At 50.6% G+C, this 18,244-nt stretch overlaps 6 protein-coding genes across 6 annotated transcripts; 3 read left to right on the plus strand and 3 right to left on the minus strand.

Moving 5' to 3' along the window:
• Positions 1 to 5,039: 5,039 nt before the first annotated feature.
• Positions 5,040 to 5,823, minus strand: AAFC00_000210 (uncharacterized protein; the record flags this gene model as incomplete). The annotated part of the gene is made up of 4 exons (XM_069341441.1): positions 5,040 to 5,066; positions 5,122 to 5,477; positions 5,559 to 5,670; positions 5,809 to 5,823. 4 exons carry the CDS (start codon positions 5,821 to 5,823, stop codon positions 5,040 to 5,042), a joined length of 510 nt encoding a protein of 169 aa, XP_069196422.1.
• A 788-nt stretch (positions 5,824 to 6,611) lies between these two features.
• AAFC00_000211 (40S ribosomal protein uS8) lies at positions 6,612 to 7,245 on the plus strand (the record flags this gene model as incomplete). The annotated part of the gene is made up of 2 exons (XM_069341462.1): positions 6,612 to 6,744; positions 6,986 to 7,245. The coding sequence occupies 2 exons, from the start codon at positions 6,612 to 6,614 to the stop codon at positions 7,243 to 7,245; spliced, it is 393 nt and encodes a 130-aa protein (XP_069196423.1).
• A 579-nt stretch (positions 7,246 to 7,824) lies between these two features.
• Positions 7,825 to 9,697, plus strand: AAFC00_000212 (uncharacterized protein; the record flags this gene model as incomplete). Its single annotated transcript, XM_069341473.1, has 3 exons — positions 7,825 to 7,860; positions 8,172 to 8,974; positions 9,580 to 9,697. The coding sequence occupies 3 exons, from the start codon at positions 7,825 to 7,827 to the stop codon at positions 9,695 to 9,697; spliced, it is 957 nt and encodes a 318-aa protein (XP_069196424.1).
• A 1,344-nt stretch (positions 9,698 to 11,041) lies between these two features.
• On the minus strand, positions 11,042 to 11,978 carry AAFC00_000213 (60S ribosomal protein uL22; the record flags this gene model as incomplete). The annotated part of the gene is made up of 4 exons (XM_069341482.1): positions 11,042 to 11,191; positions 11,243 to 11,430; positions 11,706 to 11,919; positions 11,976 to 11,978. The coding sequence occupies 4 exons, from the start codon at positions 11,976 to 11,978 to the stop codon at positions 11,042 to 11,044; spliced, it is 555 nt and encodes a 184-aa protein (XP_069196425.1).
• Positions 11,979 to 12,533: 555 nt separating this feature from the next.
• Positions 12,534 to 13,639, plus strand: AAFC00_000214 (uncharacterized protein; the record flags this gene model as incomplete). The annotated part of the gene is made up of 3 exons (XM_069341494.1): positions 12,534 to 12,633; positions 12,692 to 12,840; positions 12,905 to 13,639. 3 exons carry the CDS (start codon positions 12,534 to 12,536, stop codon positions 13,637 to 13,639), a joined length of 984 nt encoding a protein of 327 aa, XP_069196426.1.
• Positions 13,640 to 15,313: 1,674 nt separating this feature from the next.
• On the minus strand, positions 15,314 to 18,102 carry AAFC00_000215 (uncharacterized protein; the record flags this gene model as incomplete). Its single annotated transcript, XM_069341506.1, has 3 exons — positions 15,314 to 16,225; positions 16,279 to 17,759; positions 17,988 to 18,102. The coding sequence occupies 3 exons, from the start codon at positions 18,100 to 18,102 to the stop codon at positions 15,314 to 15,316; spliced, it is 2,508 nt and encodes an 835-aa protein (XP_069196427.1).
• Positions 18,103 to 18,244: the final 142 nt, after the last annotated feature.

The following is an 18,244-nucleotide window of genomic DNA, read 5'->3' on the forward strand; positions in this document are numbered from 1 at the left end:
CCTGCCCTTCCTGGGTTTCAAACTCCTATAGACCTCATCAACAATGACTCGCCTCCTGCTCCCTCTCACCACCCCGTCCACCTCACCGCCCAAGACACCGTCATTGTTATTGAAAGCCTTGAGATAGCACAATTCCCCACCAGCGACTCTGAACACAAGTGCTGGACCGGTGGGATACTTGGACCCGCTGTACTTGGGGTTCATGTGGCGTTCGTAGTAGAATGCTGATGCGCGCAGGAGGTCCCATGTCGAGAATTCGTGTTGGAGTCGTCTTTGGGTCCAGGTGTGGATTATGGGATGGCTGTCTCGAGAAAAAGTAGGATTGATGGAGCAGTAAAGGTTGTAGCATTCGAGGTAGCATTTTTCACTTGCTACTTGGTGCTTTGGGTTGTTGCGATCACGACCACCGTTCATTGTCTTGGTCCATCTTGTTTCGACGTGCTTGAGGTCGGCGACGAGACTTTCTAGGGTTTCGGTGATGATAGGGTCGGATGAATATCGTTGTTTGTAATCGAGATAGGGGTTTGCAAGGTCAGGATCATCGGGGGTTGCTGGTTCGAGGAGAGATTCTAGATGTTTCTTCATAATCGATATTCGGGGGTTCACGACTTCGAATAAAATGACATCGATGATGTGGTCTTTATTGTATGAGCGTACATCATCGCCCTTGACACCTTTGCTCTTTTGGTGACTAAGTTGCTTTTCGTAAGCAGGTATCTCGGGTTCCACGATATCACGTTTCCTTTTGAATGCTTTGAATGCCTTTGAGTCGAAGGTGTACCCATTCTTGGCACTGTCGATGATAAGGTCATGAAGATCGACAATATCCGTCACTGATTTGGACGAGATACTGTTCTCTTTGTAGGCTTGCCTTTTATGCAGGTTCGTGACCTGTCCAAGAAGATCATCTTGTAGCCGGAAGTCAAAGCTTCTTGCAATCCAGTTGTTGACATCCATAGCATCGAGCTTTGGCTGGTCGGTAGTCGTGTGCACCCCAAGTATCTCTCCTAGTCTTCTGCTATCGACCTTAACAGAGAGATTCTCAAGCTGACCATTTCCTACAACAGGTGCCGGAGCATTAAGAAAAGGAGCTGTGATACGACTGTCCCAGCAGATCCAGAATGTATCGCCATCATAATCACCGCCCTGTAGTTTGTCTGCAAGGGGTCTATGGCCCTGAGTAGGAAAGACAACGACATCTCTCAGATGGCTTAGTTCCTCTTTGTAGACCGCTTTTACCTTTTGTATGTCTGAACGTCGAAGCGAGGGGTGACGAGCGACTAATACCTCACCGTTTAAGTGTGACCAAGATGTGTCCTCGTCCTCGAAAGGTTTTGAGAAGCCCAAGTAGATCTCACCGGGTTTGAGGACGCGTTCGGGAGTAGGATCAGCAATCCCGTACACCATAGTTGATCTTGCCAAAGGAACTTTCAGTTTCTCACGTAGCTGTTGAGTCCACATAGACACGAAGTTGGTGAGTGAAGATGCAAGTTGTGGGCACGCTTTCGGTCGAAAGCCGCTTTCTACGAGTAAGATGATTTGTTCGACAGACTGCTCCGGGAAGCCATGTTCCCAAGCAATGCCAACGTCACGATTGGTCTCTTCCAGATGAGCACTTTGTTTATGTACCCAGCAGCGGAGTTCGGGAGGATCGTCTAAGGAATCATAGAGGTTCTCAAAGTCCATTTGCAACCGTTCGCTTACTATTCTGCATAGTATTTCGCGCGAGACATGGCGGTCCTGCAAGATGGGCATGAAACCCAGATACAGGTTTGATGGTTTTGGTGGCCCACTGGGCTTAACGACGTCGAAGGTCCAACGTTCAACATCACAGGTAGAGTCTTGGAGATCTTTTACCGATGGAACGACTTTACGCTGACTCTCCGTTACCTGTATCCAGATTGCTTGTTGCTGGGGGTCTGCTGTATCGTAAGGCGCACTCATAGACCATATCCCCTTACAGCCATTGATACGACCTTGGAAAGACACCGGCTTCATACCTGAAACGCCCAACATCTCACAGATCATTTTTGCAGCACCTACAGATATCTTCGAGCACCCGTCATTCATGACTGTAGACCCATCATAGCTGGATGAAAATGTCAGGCATGGGTCATTGAAGGAAGTATCGTCTGGAACAGCGTTTGCGGGCGTGTCTCGAACGAATTGTACCTGGCTCGGTCTAAAGCGAATGGTGGGCTTTGTTTGTTTGAGACTAAGGTCTATCCGGGCATATGCTTTACAGAATGGTTGTTCAAGGTTCTCCCTCAGAGGCACAATCCAGTCTAGGAGTTCTCCGATGCTGACATTTGTCATACCAGGCCCCGAGGTAGCGAATAGAACTGCCCGATAGTAGCCAGATAGTTCTTTGTCGGACCCATTGCCATCTTTGATGGGTTGGACGTGGAAAGGGTGCCAAGTGACACCCAAGAAAGATTTTTCCACTGAAAGCCACTCGCGCAATCGTCGTGTATAGGTCCTCTTGCTCCCATGCTCTACAGGTATTTTGGAAGAGCCCGGAATATCAATATACAAGAATCGGTGTGAGCCGAAAGCTCTCTGTAACCGCGAGGTTGGGCCGCTCTGCAGAGGCATTACATGCAAGCCGAAAAGCTTCTTTCGAGACGAGTTCTGGGGACTAGGGACTAGTCTTACTTTGTAGGCAATGTTAAGGATATCCTCTTGTGCGCCATGGGATAATAGCGACGAAGGACTTCGCGCAAATGGCTGTTTATGCGTTTTGAGCGGCTTCATGGAATCATAGATACCCTGTATGGTAGTATTCTGATTGATATGGACATCGCCGAGACTCATAGAGAGGTGATTTGCAACTCTGCACGCCTCCCAGCGAATATTGAAGGGCAGAACATCCATCAGGCGCGAATAGTCGGAGGAGAACAAGCCATGTTGTGGCAGATCACGAATCCAGCACGGTTCTGTGACCTTGCAAATGTCCTGAGAACTGGAGATGTTGATTCGTGCCTTTGAAGTTCCCTGCCTGTTTGCGACGCGGGGCATAGGTCTCGACGGAGAGGTGTGGGTCATGCTGCAAGAATTAGTCTGAGAACCAGACCTCAGACTGTAACGCGCGGGGGAAAGCTGTATGGTGTGAGACTTGACGCCTCGCGTGCTTTTGTGGGCAACCAGATCATCTTCCGAATCTGGCTCAGTGTCAGACATGGAGTCATCATGTGTGTCTGCAATGATTGCCGTGGATGCCATCTGCTTCGACAGCCTTGTAGCAAAGCTTTCACCAAGCCTGGATTGATCAAAACTTGTCATTAGCCTCTCAGCTTGCGACACATCAAGATCTGAATGATCCCATGCATCTTCATCTTCATCTTCACCAGTGAGCGCAGTTGCGAAAGAAGTAGCATTGATGGACACACGACTTCCTACGTTCACACTAGTTGCAAAGGAGGTCTTCACCGAAGTTGCGCGACTGGATGCGAATGACGCAGAAGCATCGCTGCGTTGAGCTGCGGTCTCATTACCTTCGCAACGGACATACTTGGACGAATGGGGATGTGACTCGTTATCGCAACGACGCTTCCTAGGCTCAGGATTTGCTGGTGTTGCCAATCCCTCGCGACTCTTCGTCTGACTCAAATCGAGCTTACTAGACGGCCAGGAAAGAGTCGTTTGACGCAGCGCACTTTTCTTTCTTGCCGAATGTCTATTAGATGGAGACCTTGACGATGGTTGACCAGCGCCTTCACTTTTACTTAGAGATCTGAGCTGATGTTCATGGACGGACCGCGGTGTCACTGCAAGTACAGGAATCCTGTCGCTTCCTTTTCGTGCCTTTTCTAGCTTGATAAAGTCATCCAGAATGGCAAGGAAATGATGCAGTAGTCTGCCATGAACGACTTTCTCACGGCGGTCAGTCCGCAATTGCCTCACAGCGAGTTCCAAAACCGGTCGGTTGTTGAAGAAGAGGAAGCGTATCGAGCTGATACATCTTTCTGTGTCATGACAAGACGCTCTGTGTCTTTCGCTTGGAGAGACCAATTCCACACCAGCCTTCAGAGGCAAATGGAACTCGTCGGCGATTGCTTGAATCACGACGTCGATGTTGCTGCTGGCTCGTTTAGGAGTAGCGGGCGAATGGCCGTGGAGCGGGGCCGGGCCGTTCATTGATGCCAAGACGTAACACCAGACAAGTCAGAGTATACAAAATCTGTAGGTAATGACAATCGAGAATACGTGTTAAGAGATTCAAACGAGAGGATGCGAAGTCAGTGAGAAACCGAGTGTTTACTAGACGCTTGAAAGCAGGTGAATAAGAAGGAATGGCTGTCGGGCGAGTTTTGGAGAAAACGAATGCTCTCCAGCGAGGCAGGATAAAGTACCTTGAGATGAATTGGCGCCACCCCACAAACATCAGGCATGGGGTAATCCACCAATCAAGGGTGGGCGTCTGATAAACATTGCAAGTTGGGTATGACCTGCATTCTAAGGTATGTAGCATTACTCAGAACATATAGCGCATTCCACGCTTGCCTAGGCGAGGAACAATAATTTCATTTCTCCGAAACAAAGTGCTGAATCCAGCGACATAACAGATCAAGGCAGCACTTTCATGCAGCTTAACTCTGTTACATGTATAAAGGGCATATCAGATTCGATTCCGATCAGTCCAGTTGTATCTGTCATCACAAGCCGAGCACTAGAAGAGATCATTTACAAAGTGATACCACTCTTTGACTTTAAAAAAAGTTGGGCCTGATGACTATATGCAGAACAGTCCACCTGCAACCAAAGTTGTACGCAGTAGCAGTAACGGGTTCTACAATAACCACAGTGTTCACAGCACGAACCCAAGGAATATAAATCGATGCCACAATGACTTCTTTTCCGGATCTACGAGGACAATTCGCGGAAGGGACTTCACCGTGGATCTAAAAATGGGAGGTTGAGAAGAAGAATTGGGAGAGGACGCTTTTTGTCGAGCACGTGGATATCGTAAGAAGGCAAGACTAGAAAATAAGATGAAAAGAAGCCCGTGGTAAGCCAGTCCTTTTATATTGACTGCTCCTCTAAACCTTCATCTCGGAGAGACCGTGCTGCAGGGACAGTTAGTCATTGATTACACGGTATTTCAAAACAAGTCAGACTTGCCTTCCAGATGGTCACGAAAGGAGTGACACCGTCCTCACGGTAGTTGAGGAGGATGACCATTCCATCGGGGTCCATGGACTCGCCAATGAAGAACTCGTAATCCTTGAAGTTACCGACAATCTTCTTGGCGTAAGCAGCGGCGCCCTTCTCGAAAGCGGTGACATCCTCGTCGGAGGCCTTGTTGGCCTTCATGGTCTCCTTGACCTTCTTCATGTAGCCCTTGAGGTAGGTGAGGTAGGACTTCTTGTCGAAAGAGGTCTCGTTAAGACGGAAAGAGTGGACGACATCGATGACGGTCTCGGCGGTGTCGTCGGTCTGCTCCTCGCCGTCCTCAGCAGAAGGGTTGGCACCAATGTCTGTGGACAAATGTCAGACCACTTGTCTCATGTAATCTTTTCCTCCGTAGTGTGGTTGAGTGGTGATGCGACGCTACATACCGAATGACTCGGCACCGATGGTGATCTTCTTGCAGTCGGCCTCGTAGACAGCGCCGTCGATCAGCTTAAGATCGTACGAGTCAGAGATGAGCTCGTCTCCGGTGATGATGTCCTGCGCAAGAGAGGTGGTCAGCATTGGGCTCAAGAGAAAAAGGTGAAGAGGGGTAAGGCAGAATCGTGAAGGTCTGTCAAGGCGGGAACTCCTCAGACACCCTGCTACGATAGCGCCACCTGGGAGAATATAGCGCACCTTGTAAATGATCATTTTGGCGGTATGAAGATGGATAGAGAGGTGGTGAGAGGAAGAGAAGTGGTGAAGAGGGGGGACGAAAGAGTGGTAAAGTCAACAGGAAATGTTGGAGACGTGGGGCTTTTTTCCTTCTGCTTCCTCTTCTGGCTTCTGGGCCATAGGGAAAGAGGAAAGACCCTCGGGACCGTCCAGCCCTGACTCTCTACTCGCTTTTACTCGCTGTTACTCGCTGTCACTCGCTTTGTCTCTGCTTTCTCTGCCTTGCGCTAACCCTATCCTGACTCGCCTGATCCGCTTGAACGTCTTGGCTCTCTTTCATGCATCCAGGTTGGTCACAGCTTACAGTAATAGCAGAAGCAGCACAAACGCCAAGATTATCCCCTTCGGCTACCGCCCGCTCGGGCCACACACTGCTGAAATCTCAGCTTCCTCCCAGACCCCAAACTCCATCTCGAAAGTTGGAACTTTTTGATCTTGATCTTGATCTCCAGCGCATCCATCACGACCAGCCCCGCCGCCAAAACGTAGGTATGTTCTCGCTTCGTACAACAAGCAAAGTAGTGCCCTTCAGGTAGCCAAGGAGATCACTCACCACGCACGCGCCGTGAGATATATATACATATCTCGCAATGTGCCTGGTGACACTGGTTTACCTATCACGGACGAGCTGAAGAACCCTTCAAAATGTCTGTAGCGGACTGAAGGGCACTCTTTGCGCTCATGGCTTCCGAGGGCTAACATGTATCTCCACAGATACCTCATACCGCAACTCGCCGTTTGAGAATCTCAGTCAATACTTCAAAATGGTCAAGACTTCCGTCCTTAACGATGCGCTCAACGCCATCAACAACGCCGAGAAGAGCGGCAAGCGCCAGGTCCTCATCCGCCCCAGCTCCAAGGTCATTGTCAAGTTCTTGAGCGTCATGCAGAAGCACGGTATGTAATGTCATGTCCAGCTACCATCAATCCCCCCTCTATCCCTTCACCATCACCAATCCTACCCGGGTTGATAACTAGGCGGACGGTCTCAAAAATCCCACGGCCTCTGCCCTTTAAGTATCCGGAACATCAGAGATTCTTTCTCAGCGAAGATCTTACACGTTCACCGATCTTTCCCATGAAGTACAGCTTTTAAATTTTCGCGACATATCCCACTGACATGCTCTTTGCATTTCAGGCTACATTGGCGAGTTCGAGGAGGTTGACGACCACCGCAACGGCAAGATTGTCATCCAGCTCAACGGACGTCTCAACAAGACTGGTGTCATTTCTCCCCGCTACAACGTCCAGCTCCGTGACATGGAGAAGTGGGTTGTCAAGCTCCTTCCTTCCCGTCAATTCGGTTACATCGTCCTTACCACCTCTGCCGGTATCATGGACCACGAGGAGGCCCGCAGAAAGCATGTCGCTGGCAAAATCCTCGGGTTCTTCTACTAGATGTCGAAAGACGACTAGACGGTTGTGATCCAGGGATGGTCAAATAAAAGTTTTATATGCGTGTCTGAATAGATACCCAATCAAGGCCTGCATTTGGCGCGCACCTATCTTTTTGCTATTCTTCTCTTCGTGATTATGTATGTGTGAAATGTTTCGGAGGATTTGAATTTTCTACTGAATCCTGGAGTGCTATTGTGAATGTGGTAAGGTGAGCACTGGCATGACCAAGGTAGAAAACTGCCGTTGCCTCCTCGCAAGATTAAGATGTGCATATGTGACGAGCAGCACACCGCCGCGGTGGTTTGGCTTTGCTTTCACCCGTGTGTTGCACGTTATTGTCCGTGTGAAGATATCAGAATCAAAAATATCAGAGTCCCCGCGTCTAAAGCAGTGGCCCAACGAAGATTCTGTGCTGCGATCTGACACGCCGCTGACGGCATTGCTTAATTGCACGGCGTCAATAGTCCATCAAGGTTTCCTGACTGTGGCACGCATCCTTTGTGACTCCCGTCCTTACACCACCTATAGTAACATCTACAGCTACCGGATTACCCCATATACGCCATCTGTATATATATAATGGTCCTCGAAACGATATACGTTACCCGACATGGGGTGAGTTTTGATTCCATTGCATCAGTCCCCAAGCGCGTCAAGCACCCCCATCGATCTCTATTAGTCGACGTGGGGCAATTGCGATTTTCAGTAGCGCACGTCGCATCCAGTCGTATGATCGATACATATTCAAACTAGCAACGTGGATTATCAAGACGCTGCACTGTATCCTGTTGTTCTCGTCGCTGCGGTTTAGTCACTCAATGGCTTCCATGTCGTGCTCTGACATCACATTCCCGCTTCACCACAGCGTGGTTATGGACTCTAACAGTGGTCTACAAGAACAATAGAACTAATGTCTGTCCTATTAGTTCCGCTCGAACTGGGTTGTCGATCCGAGCACTGGCACATACTATAGCAATCTGCCGACGCCTACAGGCATCCCGTCGGATCCTGCTCTGGCGGCGAAGGGTGTGGACCAGTCAAAAGAACTTGCTACACACCTCTTGAGCGCAGATCCTCCGATCGATGTGGTGTACTCGTCTCCGTTCTATCGATGTCTCCAGACTCTTGAGCCTACCATAGAAGCACTGAATGCCGATCGATCTGGAGATGACAAGATCTTGATTCATCCCGAGAACGGGTTGGGCGAGTTTTATGGTCTCGCGCGATTCGATCATCCATCTCCTGCAACGCTACAAGTGTTATCGTCCCACTTTCCCCGGCATCTGAAGACGGATTATGATACTCCACTGATTCGCCCCTCGACCAATGGCGAATCACTAGAGGCTTTGCACGATCGCATCGCCTACTGCTTACACCACATCATCAAAAGACTCGATGAAGACCCCAAAGGACCAAAGACTTTGTTAATCTGCACTCACGCCGCCAGCATGATCTGTATCGGCCGAGCATTGACTGGCCGATTACCAGAAGACATGGGCGAGGACGACTTCAGATGCTTCACTTGCGCCTTGTCCCGATTCGATCGCCGACAAAAGCCAACGACAGACAGAACCGCCGACAGCAAAACCGAGGAACATTCCTGGGATCCCGAGAACCCGGAGAAGATCCCGGATGTGAACTGGAAGAACGGGTCAGGGGTTATGGGAGGTTGGGACTGCGTCATGAACGGAGACTGCTCATTCTTAAGTCAGGGAGAAGAACGTGGATGGTATGATTGCTATTTCCTCTTCTGTTGTCACTTCTGCTCTTTGACTCATCGTCACCCTTTACCCTCTTGCGTCCTACACCCCTTTTGCGTCCTACATCGTGACATGTTTCTGCCATGCCAAAAGACTTGCACGAACACGAAAAGCGCAAGCTTGCGCAAGTATCTTCTATTTCAACAATAGGAAGTTGTATACTAGACCTTACTTACTAGGCATTGGTGGTTCGAACCCGGACACGAGAACATGAAGCACTTTATGACAGACGAAACAAGTGGGACCTCGCCTTCAGCAGCTTCTCCGGAATGTCTCAATTGATCGAAGTGACTCGACTGCAGTCGTGCTCAACATCCCAGCACCCACAGTCGCCGCAGCGGCAGAACGAAACACGCTGTCTGGGTGCCGTTTCGACTGCAAGCAACGACCTCAACAATGCATATAAGCACCAGGATCCAGACTTATATGGTCTTCAACGACCACTGCACCGAGCCTCGCAAATCCACATCACAGCACAGACACCAATTACCAAACTTCCCCGATACCTCGCGAACACTCAAGACACATGGAAAAAAACAATTTGCTTACAAGAACTCTTTTGCAACAAAAACAGGCGCTTCAGTGGCGACGAATCATTCCTCCGCGACCCCAACGCATTCAACGACGCGGCCAACGAAAAGGCTATAGATGGAGAAGGGCACTTTATCAAGGGTTCGGGGCCGAAGATATGAGAGCTTTTTTCGGTTCTTGCTGTGATTTTTGGAGTACACATGCACGCAGCACGGGTCTGATAGAATGGGCACGGAAACGAGGTTCATTGGCATAGAGAAAAGAGGATGTTGGCTTGATATGGTCTTCAACTGCGGTTTAACGATAAAATGCAGAGATTGACTGCGTCCAATACGTAGTACCTTTTGAGAAGGGTCTTCGTCGATCTTTTCCCGCCCTTTTCCCTTTTCTTCATTCACGGAACTATGTTATGCCTCTGGCGTAGACGAAATAATGACATCCGCTCGATAGCGACCCAAGAAGGAGAGTGTAGAAACCACCTCTCCCCCGTCTCTATCGATCCGATTGACCAGTGGGTTGCGAAGAGTGACACACCCAAGTGCACGAGGTGATAGTCTCTCAAATGCGAGAACATTAGACTGAATCTTTGCCATCACCTCTGTGTATCCGCCGTACTATCTGACAAGTACCTTACGTCAGGGGTAAAAGCGAGACAAGGTAGGCAAGGGAAGAGAAGTGGGAGCAATGGGTGTATAACGTCGAGCTCTCCTCCTCGCTCGCTCTGCGTGGACAGAGTATATCTGAAAGCAAAGTCTTGTGTATCACTTTGTCTTTCACTCACTACGCGTATCCTCATGCCTTGCTTTGTACGGCTTAGAGACCTGGATGGCCCTGTTCTTACATTTCTCTCCTGACCCCTTCTTGATTTTTCAATCTCGTCTTTAACTGCATCTGCAGTTCCAACATCATCTTTGTCTTTTGTCTTTGTCTTCGCTCTTGTCAAAGGAGGAAACAAAGGCGTGAGAGGATCAACGAAAGGCGTCAAGGTAGGACGAAGGAACGAGGAAAGAGAACGACAGGGTCACTCTACTGTATCCGACCTGTCGGCTTAGGGCACATTACACCATAAAGTCTGCCTTCCCATATGCCGGTCTTGGTACAGGTCGGATAGAACGCTGACTGCTACACTACCTTGTAAGACAATTTAGATCTCTATTTTTCCGCGGTTCCAAATCATGGGATACATGCACACATATCAAAGGCACTTGAGGTTTGGTATATTGCGAATAGAGAGAAGAAAAAGACACCTAGAGGCAAGAGAATTGCTTTGGAAACACCGCTTTTTTGTCATTTGCCTTTGATCCGTAGTACGAGCCCAGTGGGAATAAAAACTTGAGCACGCCCTTTTAGTCTTCCATTGACAAAGTTACATAACACAAGCGATCCGTCTGGAATCGCAGTGTGCAGACATTTGCCGACGCCATTTTGGATTTCCATTCCCTCCCCAGCAACCGGAAATCGTTTCATCCGGTTGTCAAGCAGTAAAAAGAAAAAGAAAAGAGCATTTAAGCGGAGGTGATGGCCTTGCGGGCGCGGGCACCACGCTGGCGAGAGCTCAGGTGGAGAGCCTTGTCCTCGGGGGCCTTGGCGACGGTCTCCTCGGCCTCGACGAGGATCATCTCGATGTGGCAGGGGTTGGACATGTAAGGGTTGATCTGGCGGATTCATTAGATTTGTTGTTGGTTTTGGATGAGAAGAGAACATACGCGACCGTGAGCGCGGTAAGTACGGCGGCGCTGCTTGGGGGCCTGGTTGACCTGGATGTGCTTGATGATGAGGTTGGAGGTGTCAAGACCCTTGGTGTCGGCGTTGGCCTCGGCGTTCTTGAGGAGCGAGAGAAGGAACTCTGCGCTCTTGACGGGCCAGCGGGCCTTGGAGACACCGAACTGCTTGCCTTTTGGGATGTTTTAGTATTTGTGTATTCGCCCGTGATTTTGAGCTTCTCGAGTACACTCAATGCTCCAGAGGCAGGGAAGAGAGGTAGTCGCAAGACGCGGAAAATTGCAAGAAGGGAACTTTCGTTCAAGATGACTCCGGATCGACAAGAGCTTTCGGTCTTTTCGTCCATTGTTCATTCATTCTCGATCTCCTTTTCTCCACTCTTTTTCTCCCCTGTCCCTCCAGAGACACTTCATGTCTCGTATGCATCCTCGCATCTGGCAGACTTACCCTGGGCGGTGCGGCCAGTGCTCCCGGCATATCTCCTCATGGGGACGGCCTCGACGTGACCCTTGACGTTCTCAAGGTACTGGACGGCGCGCTGGAGCTTCCATCCGTTGATGGCCTGGGCGGTCTCGCGGGTGTTCTTGAAAGACACACGGAGGTAAGAGCCACGGGCGCGGGCAGACTTGGCGGGCTCGAGCTGTTGGGCGGCGTAACGGACCTGGAGAGAACATGTCAGTGGATGCGTAGGTTGTCGCATGTAGGGGAGAACAATACCATCTTGTCGGTGTTGAAATTGTCTCGTTGGGCGACTGAGAGGGGGAAGGACGAGAAGCAAAATGAAGCGCAAAATCAAAAGTCGAATCGAGAGTCTGCGAGTGTGAGGAAGGAGCGTCTGTGCGCAGAGAGACAGTCTTGGCGACAGAGCAGATTCACAACGAAATTCAAGTGCTTCGGTGGACAGAGGGAGAGAGGGTCCGGCGACAAGCGAGACCAACCGGGGGAACTCCGGTGTCTTCCTCGAAAACTCCAACGCACGGACTCTGACAAAGGCCCTTCCCTGGATAAGCTTACGCTCGAGTCTTGGCAGAAGCGAAGAAGTTTGGAGCAAGTCAAGAACTTTTTCCATCTCTGCTTTTGGCTGAAGCACGAGAGCTTGTCATTCCATCATTTTTCATTCATCCCGAAAGATTCTTTTTCTTACGTTCAGATCGCCAGGAACCAGGCGTCTAATCCACTACAGTCGCCTTCACTCAGACAGGGAATCCTCCCCTAGCGACGACTACAGTCTTCCTTTCGACAAGCTTTTCCAAGAAACAACCCTCACATTCAGCAATGGCTTTCACTCCCCGTGGTGGTCGTGGTGGTGCTCCTAGAGGAGGCGGTGGTATGCGCGGCGGTGGTGGTGGTCGCGGCGGCTTCGGCGGCGGCAGAGGTTAGCTTGTTCCTCGACCTATCTCGAAACCCACAAGTTGCTGACTTTCTCTCTGCAGGTGGCTTCGGCGGCGGTGACCGTGGTGGACGTGGAGGCGCAAGAGGCGGTCGTGGTGCTCCTCGTGGAGGCCGTGGTGCCCCTCGTGGTGGTGCTCGCGGTGGTCGTGGTGGCGCAGCTGGCGCAAGAGGTGGTGCTAAGACCATTGTCGTACGTCTTCCCTTTCTCTCTCTCTCAATCATCCAGACATGGTAGCTGACAAGACACCAAACAGGAGCCTCACCGTCACGCCGGTGTCTTCATCGCCCGCGGAAAGGAGGACATGCTCTGCACCCGAAACGTCGCCCCCGGTGTTGCCGTCTACGGCGAGAAGCGCATCACTGTCGATGTCCCTGCTTCCACGACTGGCGACGCCACTGCTGGCGCTGACCCCGCTGCAACCACCAAGGTCGAGTACCGTGTGTGGAACCCTTTCCGTTCCAAGTTGGCCGCTGGCATCCTCGGTGGTATGGAGGACATCTACATGAAGCCCGGCAGCAAGGTTCTCTACCTCGGTGCCGCCTCCGGTACCTCCGTCTCTCACGTTGCTGATATCGTCGGCCCCACCGGTACCGTCTACGCCGTCGAGTTCTCTCACCGTTCCGGCCGCGATCTCATCAACATGGCCACTCACCGCACCAACGTCATCCCCATCGTCGAGGATGCCCGTCACCCTCTCAAGTACCGCATGCTCGTCGGCATGGTCGACTGCATCTTCGCCGATGTTGCCCAACCCGATCAGGCTCGTATCGTCGGTCTCAATGCACATCTCTTCCTCAAGGTCGGAGGTGGTGTTCTTGTCTCCATCAAGGCCAACTGTATCGACTCGACCGCCGCCCCCGAGGCCGTCTTCGCCAGAGAGGTCGTCAAGCTCAGAGAGGAGCGCATCAAGCCCAAGGAGCAGCTCACCCTCGAGCCCTTCGAGAGAGACCACGCCATGGTTGCCGGTATCTACCAAAGATCTGCTTAGATTCTGTTCCTTTTTTGCATCTAGACATGATGATATTAGGGATGGGTGATTTTCTGAGTTATGATATGCGATGATATCTGAACAGCATACGTGTGTTTTGTACGCTTTTACTGTATTTCCTTTTCTCCCGAAACAGGGTGCGTCAGTACCCAGGACGGTTGAGAAAGAACAAAAATAGCTGGAAAAGGGAGGGGTTCGGTCTTTGTTGATTGGAGACCTAAAGCTGCTGTACATTGGGCTGGCGTTTTTTTCTTCTTTATTGCTGCGCAGAGTCTCTGAAAGTTCCCGGGGCATTATTTTCGATGGGAGTTCTAAAGGCGTTACCTTTTTAACCCAGCTTCTATTTTCTTCTTTCCTCTGACCCAAAGTTCCATCCGTCCTCCCTTGTTTTCGTCCTTCTCATGGTTTCCGGGACTTCGCAATGACAAAAATAAAAATAGATTTCCACTGTTCAGTCTGTTTGTCTCGTGCCTGGTGCTTTGTCTGATGGCATTTCGCAGTCGAAGGTACCTTAGATAGTAGGTGGTTACCTTATTGTTCCTTCCTTCTCTTAAACGACCTTCTTCTCGGAGACAAGGTCGAAGTAATAAAGGAAGTCACGACGCTCCCGGCCCATGTCAAGATAAGATATCCATCCCATACACCCCATTGGACCAAGGAACAGCTCGATACCTCATCCTAAGGTATATACACTACCAAGATCTTGACAGTGATATACCGTACCGCATCACCTCAGATGTCCACATCTCGACAAAAAAACCATCGACAGATCCAGCTCGACGGATTCATGTCATCATCATCATCATCATCATCATGATCATCATCATCATCATCATCATCACCAAGCCTCTGACCTGCCTTTCAAACTTCTTCCCCGCCTCCACTACTAACAAAAGGTTGATAGAAACTTCACGAGAACAACGATGGGGGTAGCTTGATCTACATGCTATACTGAAATTAGTAGAAATAAGGAACGTCCGTCACGTTTCTACTAGAAATCCAATGTTTTCTCTCCAACACCGACCTCTTTGGTTTGTATGAACGATGGGAATATTCGAATGATGTTACTACCTCAGTGGTTGGCTTTCTAGGAGTAGCCGTCAATTCCATCACCTACCTGACACAAGTCCCGTCCTCTTAATAAGACCAAGCAGATAAATCGAGAAGTGCTGATATGGCAGCTTGGGTCGGAGCCTGTAAGTCTGGCCTGGAGATGCCGAGGACAGGGGAACTCGTCATTTATATCGGACGCGCCCGGGATGCTTCTTGGTGTATTAACTAAATCTCGATACTAGAGAGGAAGGAGAAGTGGAATTAAGATAGAGGTGTATTCTATATTCGTATCATCGGAGTCTGGCTTGGGTACGATCAGCTCGCTAATCGTTCACATGATTTTGGACAGTGTATAACACTGCCACGATGTCTGTTTTGCAGCTTGTACCGCCACGGCTCACTGTCTGGCTTTGCTGCGGCATATGTAGTCGTTCTTGTCTCGTCGGGTTTCCTGGATGACAGATTGAATGCATCGCGTCAAGTAGAAGGCTGCGGGTTTGGTGGATTGGATTCGGCTCTATGTACCTAGTCTTGACTGGGACCTTTGCTGGAAACTCTAACGGAGTCGTACAATGTGAACGACTACAAAGCATGAACACGACCATCCTTTTTCAAACAACCTCAGTAATCAACCGTCTTGATTTCCTTTCTGATGGACTCGGGCAGCTCCTCTTCCTTGACGAAGCCGAGTTTGATAGCGTCGCCCCAGAAGAACATGGCTCGGTCGCGGGCATAGCGAAGATAGTCAAACTCTTCTTCAGCCTCCTCGTCGTTCTCCTCGACGGCATCCGGACGCTTCGCCTCGATGTCTTGACGCATCTCCTCGATCTCCGTCTTGTCGGAGTCGGAAGCGACTTCGGTGTTGCCATTCTCGGTCAATTGCAGTTTCTTCATGCTCTCTTCAGCAGATATCTCGTCTGGCGAGGCAGATAAGCCAGCCAAGGTGTTTGGCGTTTGAGCTGCCGACGCAGATGGTGAGAACAGAGGCAGGCCCGGTACTTTTGCCTGCACGATTCCCCATGCGACCCATTGTGCAGTGTTGGCCAGTCTCCACAGGCGGGTCTCTTGTAAGAGTGACTTGACTTCCGCATCTTCGACGGCCGAAGTCTCTTCCTCCGCTTTGTGTAGGGAGTCGCTGGAGCCAGCGGGGTTGCGAGCGTCCAGCATGAAATTCGAGATGCTCGAATTGGGTCCCTGCGGTCTCTTTGGTGCATCGCTAGACGTGTCGACGTGCTGGGTGGGACCCAACTTGGGCGTGGAAACATTGAACTGTGGTCTGTGACGCACGTATGCCCTAACGAATCTGTCCTGCTCGTCTGGTGTAGGATACACCTTGGTGTTGCATTTCCAGGCAAACTGGGGGTCGTGGTAATTGTAACACCATTCAGTGAAATGATTGGCGAATTCGAGCCCAGGGGTATTGGCACTGGCATACTCGAAATCGATGACGATCAGCTGCTTGTGAGTATTGGCGGGAAGCAAGAGCGGTGACGTTCCGGCGGGCAACAAACGCAGGATGTTGCCATATTGAGTCTAAACAACGTCAGTCTCGGCATTGAGCACAGGAATCATGAAAATATACGTACGTCGTTGTGTGCAAAGACCAGCCTCTGACGGAGTTGATCGGGCTTCGCGTACTGATCCTCAAGCCATCGGCGGTATTTCTCCAAGGTGGACTTGAAGAAACCCCATTCTGTACCACAGACAAAGCCGCGAGTCTTCCAGGCATCAGCACCATCATGACTCTCCTCAGCGACTCCAGACGAGACTTCTTTGTCGAGCCATGATGCTACATCACCTACGCGCTGGACCCATTTGTCCCAGTTCCTCCACACGAATGGACCATCATCACGTTCACGTTCCAGCAGGTCCACGCCTTCGTGTAGCTCGCGCATACGCTTCGCGATGTGCTTACTGGTATCAGGGTTGCGAAGATCACTCGGTGTCAGCGTACGAGCGTGGAAGAATTCCTCGAAACGGCCATTGCTGAAGGTGCCGAGCATACGAGGTCCAATGCGTTTACGAGCCAGGCGTCTCAAAATCTGCAGCTCAGCTTCTCGGTCGATGAGGTGCTCCACTTGCGGTCCATAAATCCGAAGAAGAAGCTTGGGAGGTGGCGGCCTTGCAGACTTAGGCTTACCGTCGCCGTCAACATTAGAGGACCTGTTTTGGCTTGGGATGTTCTGCGGTGGAGAAACCACATAAACAGCATTTGTGAGTGCACCACTCAGACGATCTACTTCAATTTCGTTGCTCATGTCCATGGGCACTCTGCGCCACCCCTTTAGGCGTAAGGTATGGGTCAATCGTACGATTTCGTATCTGAATGTCGCCCACGCCTGGGATGAGGATTTCGAGGACTCGATGTTTGAAAGATCATCGGTAGAAACACCACCACCAGAATAGGCAAGAGTTTTGCTGTTGTCGAGCCAAGCCTCGGCCGAAGGAACTAAGATATCACCATCATAATATTCCGTGTCAGACGACGCGCCTGTATTGTTGGACGACCTATGCAAGCTCTTGACGGAGGGTCGCTTTCGATGGTGCACTTGGGAAGGACGACGTCGGTGGCTCGACCTATCGAAAGAGAAGCTCTCCTTGAGGATTTGCTCTAGTCTCGCAAGGTCGGTACTGTCACTAGAACTTGACGAAGATGTACGTGCGAGCTCGTTGTCGTCACCAACAGCGGCAGCAGCATCGGCCTTGACCTGTCTCGCAGCCCATTTAGCCTTTCGCTTGGCTTTGCGAGCTGCTCTCCTGGTCCGCTCTTCGCGGATCCAGTCAGTCACCTGGCCAACAAGACCGCCGCTGAACATGTGGTAGTGCTCAGAGGTCGAAGGACGAGAGTCTTCGTCTACCTGACCGTCACCAGAATCACCAAAGGACGCCAGGGATGTGACCGAGGCATTGTGAGAACGCCTGCCAGAGAGACGTTTCGATCCAGGACCTTTGGCTATGTGTGGACGAGGTCCACTCGGAACACGATCAAGTTGAAGCTCATCCACATCTTTGCCAGCACCAAGGATCAAAGGAGATATGGTCTCTGCATGCGGTGCAATCGATACGGCTACACGAAACACGATAAGCACATGCTGCTATACGGAGGCGGTGTAAGGGTGAGCCGCCCATTTGAATCGTTGCTTTCGGGATGGGGCGACCACACACACGTTACACAAACTCTAGAAATAAACGCAGAACTGCACACGCAAGGCACAGGGGGTACATGCAGACGATCAAGAGTTTGGCGCTGCATCTTGGTCTGTGATATTTGAAGAAAAATACAGAGAATACGTACATTTAGGAGTAGCCCGTGGGGATATTGCATGATTAACACCCAAGAGGTTTGATGGTGAGATTGGTTCATCGTTCTTCAGAATGCCTTGCACCTTGGGTGATCGACGTTGAGCCATTGCTGACGCCAAAGTAAGGTGTTTCCTGGCGGAGGTGACCGTGGAAGAGCCACTTTAGCAGTTGTTCGCACAATTGCGGAGATTGTCAATACACCACTGTATAGCCCGATTGCAAATGATATCGAATTGACTGAAGAGGAGT

This window comes from Neodothiora populina (assembly GCF_041146345.1).
Source record: "Neodothiora populina strain CPC 39397 chromosome Unknown canker_contig_1, whole genome shotgun sequence".
Classification (NCBI taxonomy): Eukaryota; Fungi; Ascomycota; class Dothideomycetes; order Dothideales; family Dothioraceae; genus Neodothiora; species Neodothiora populina.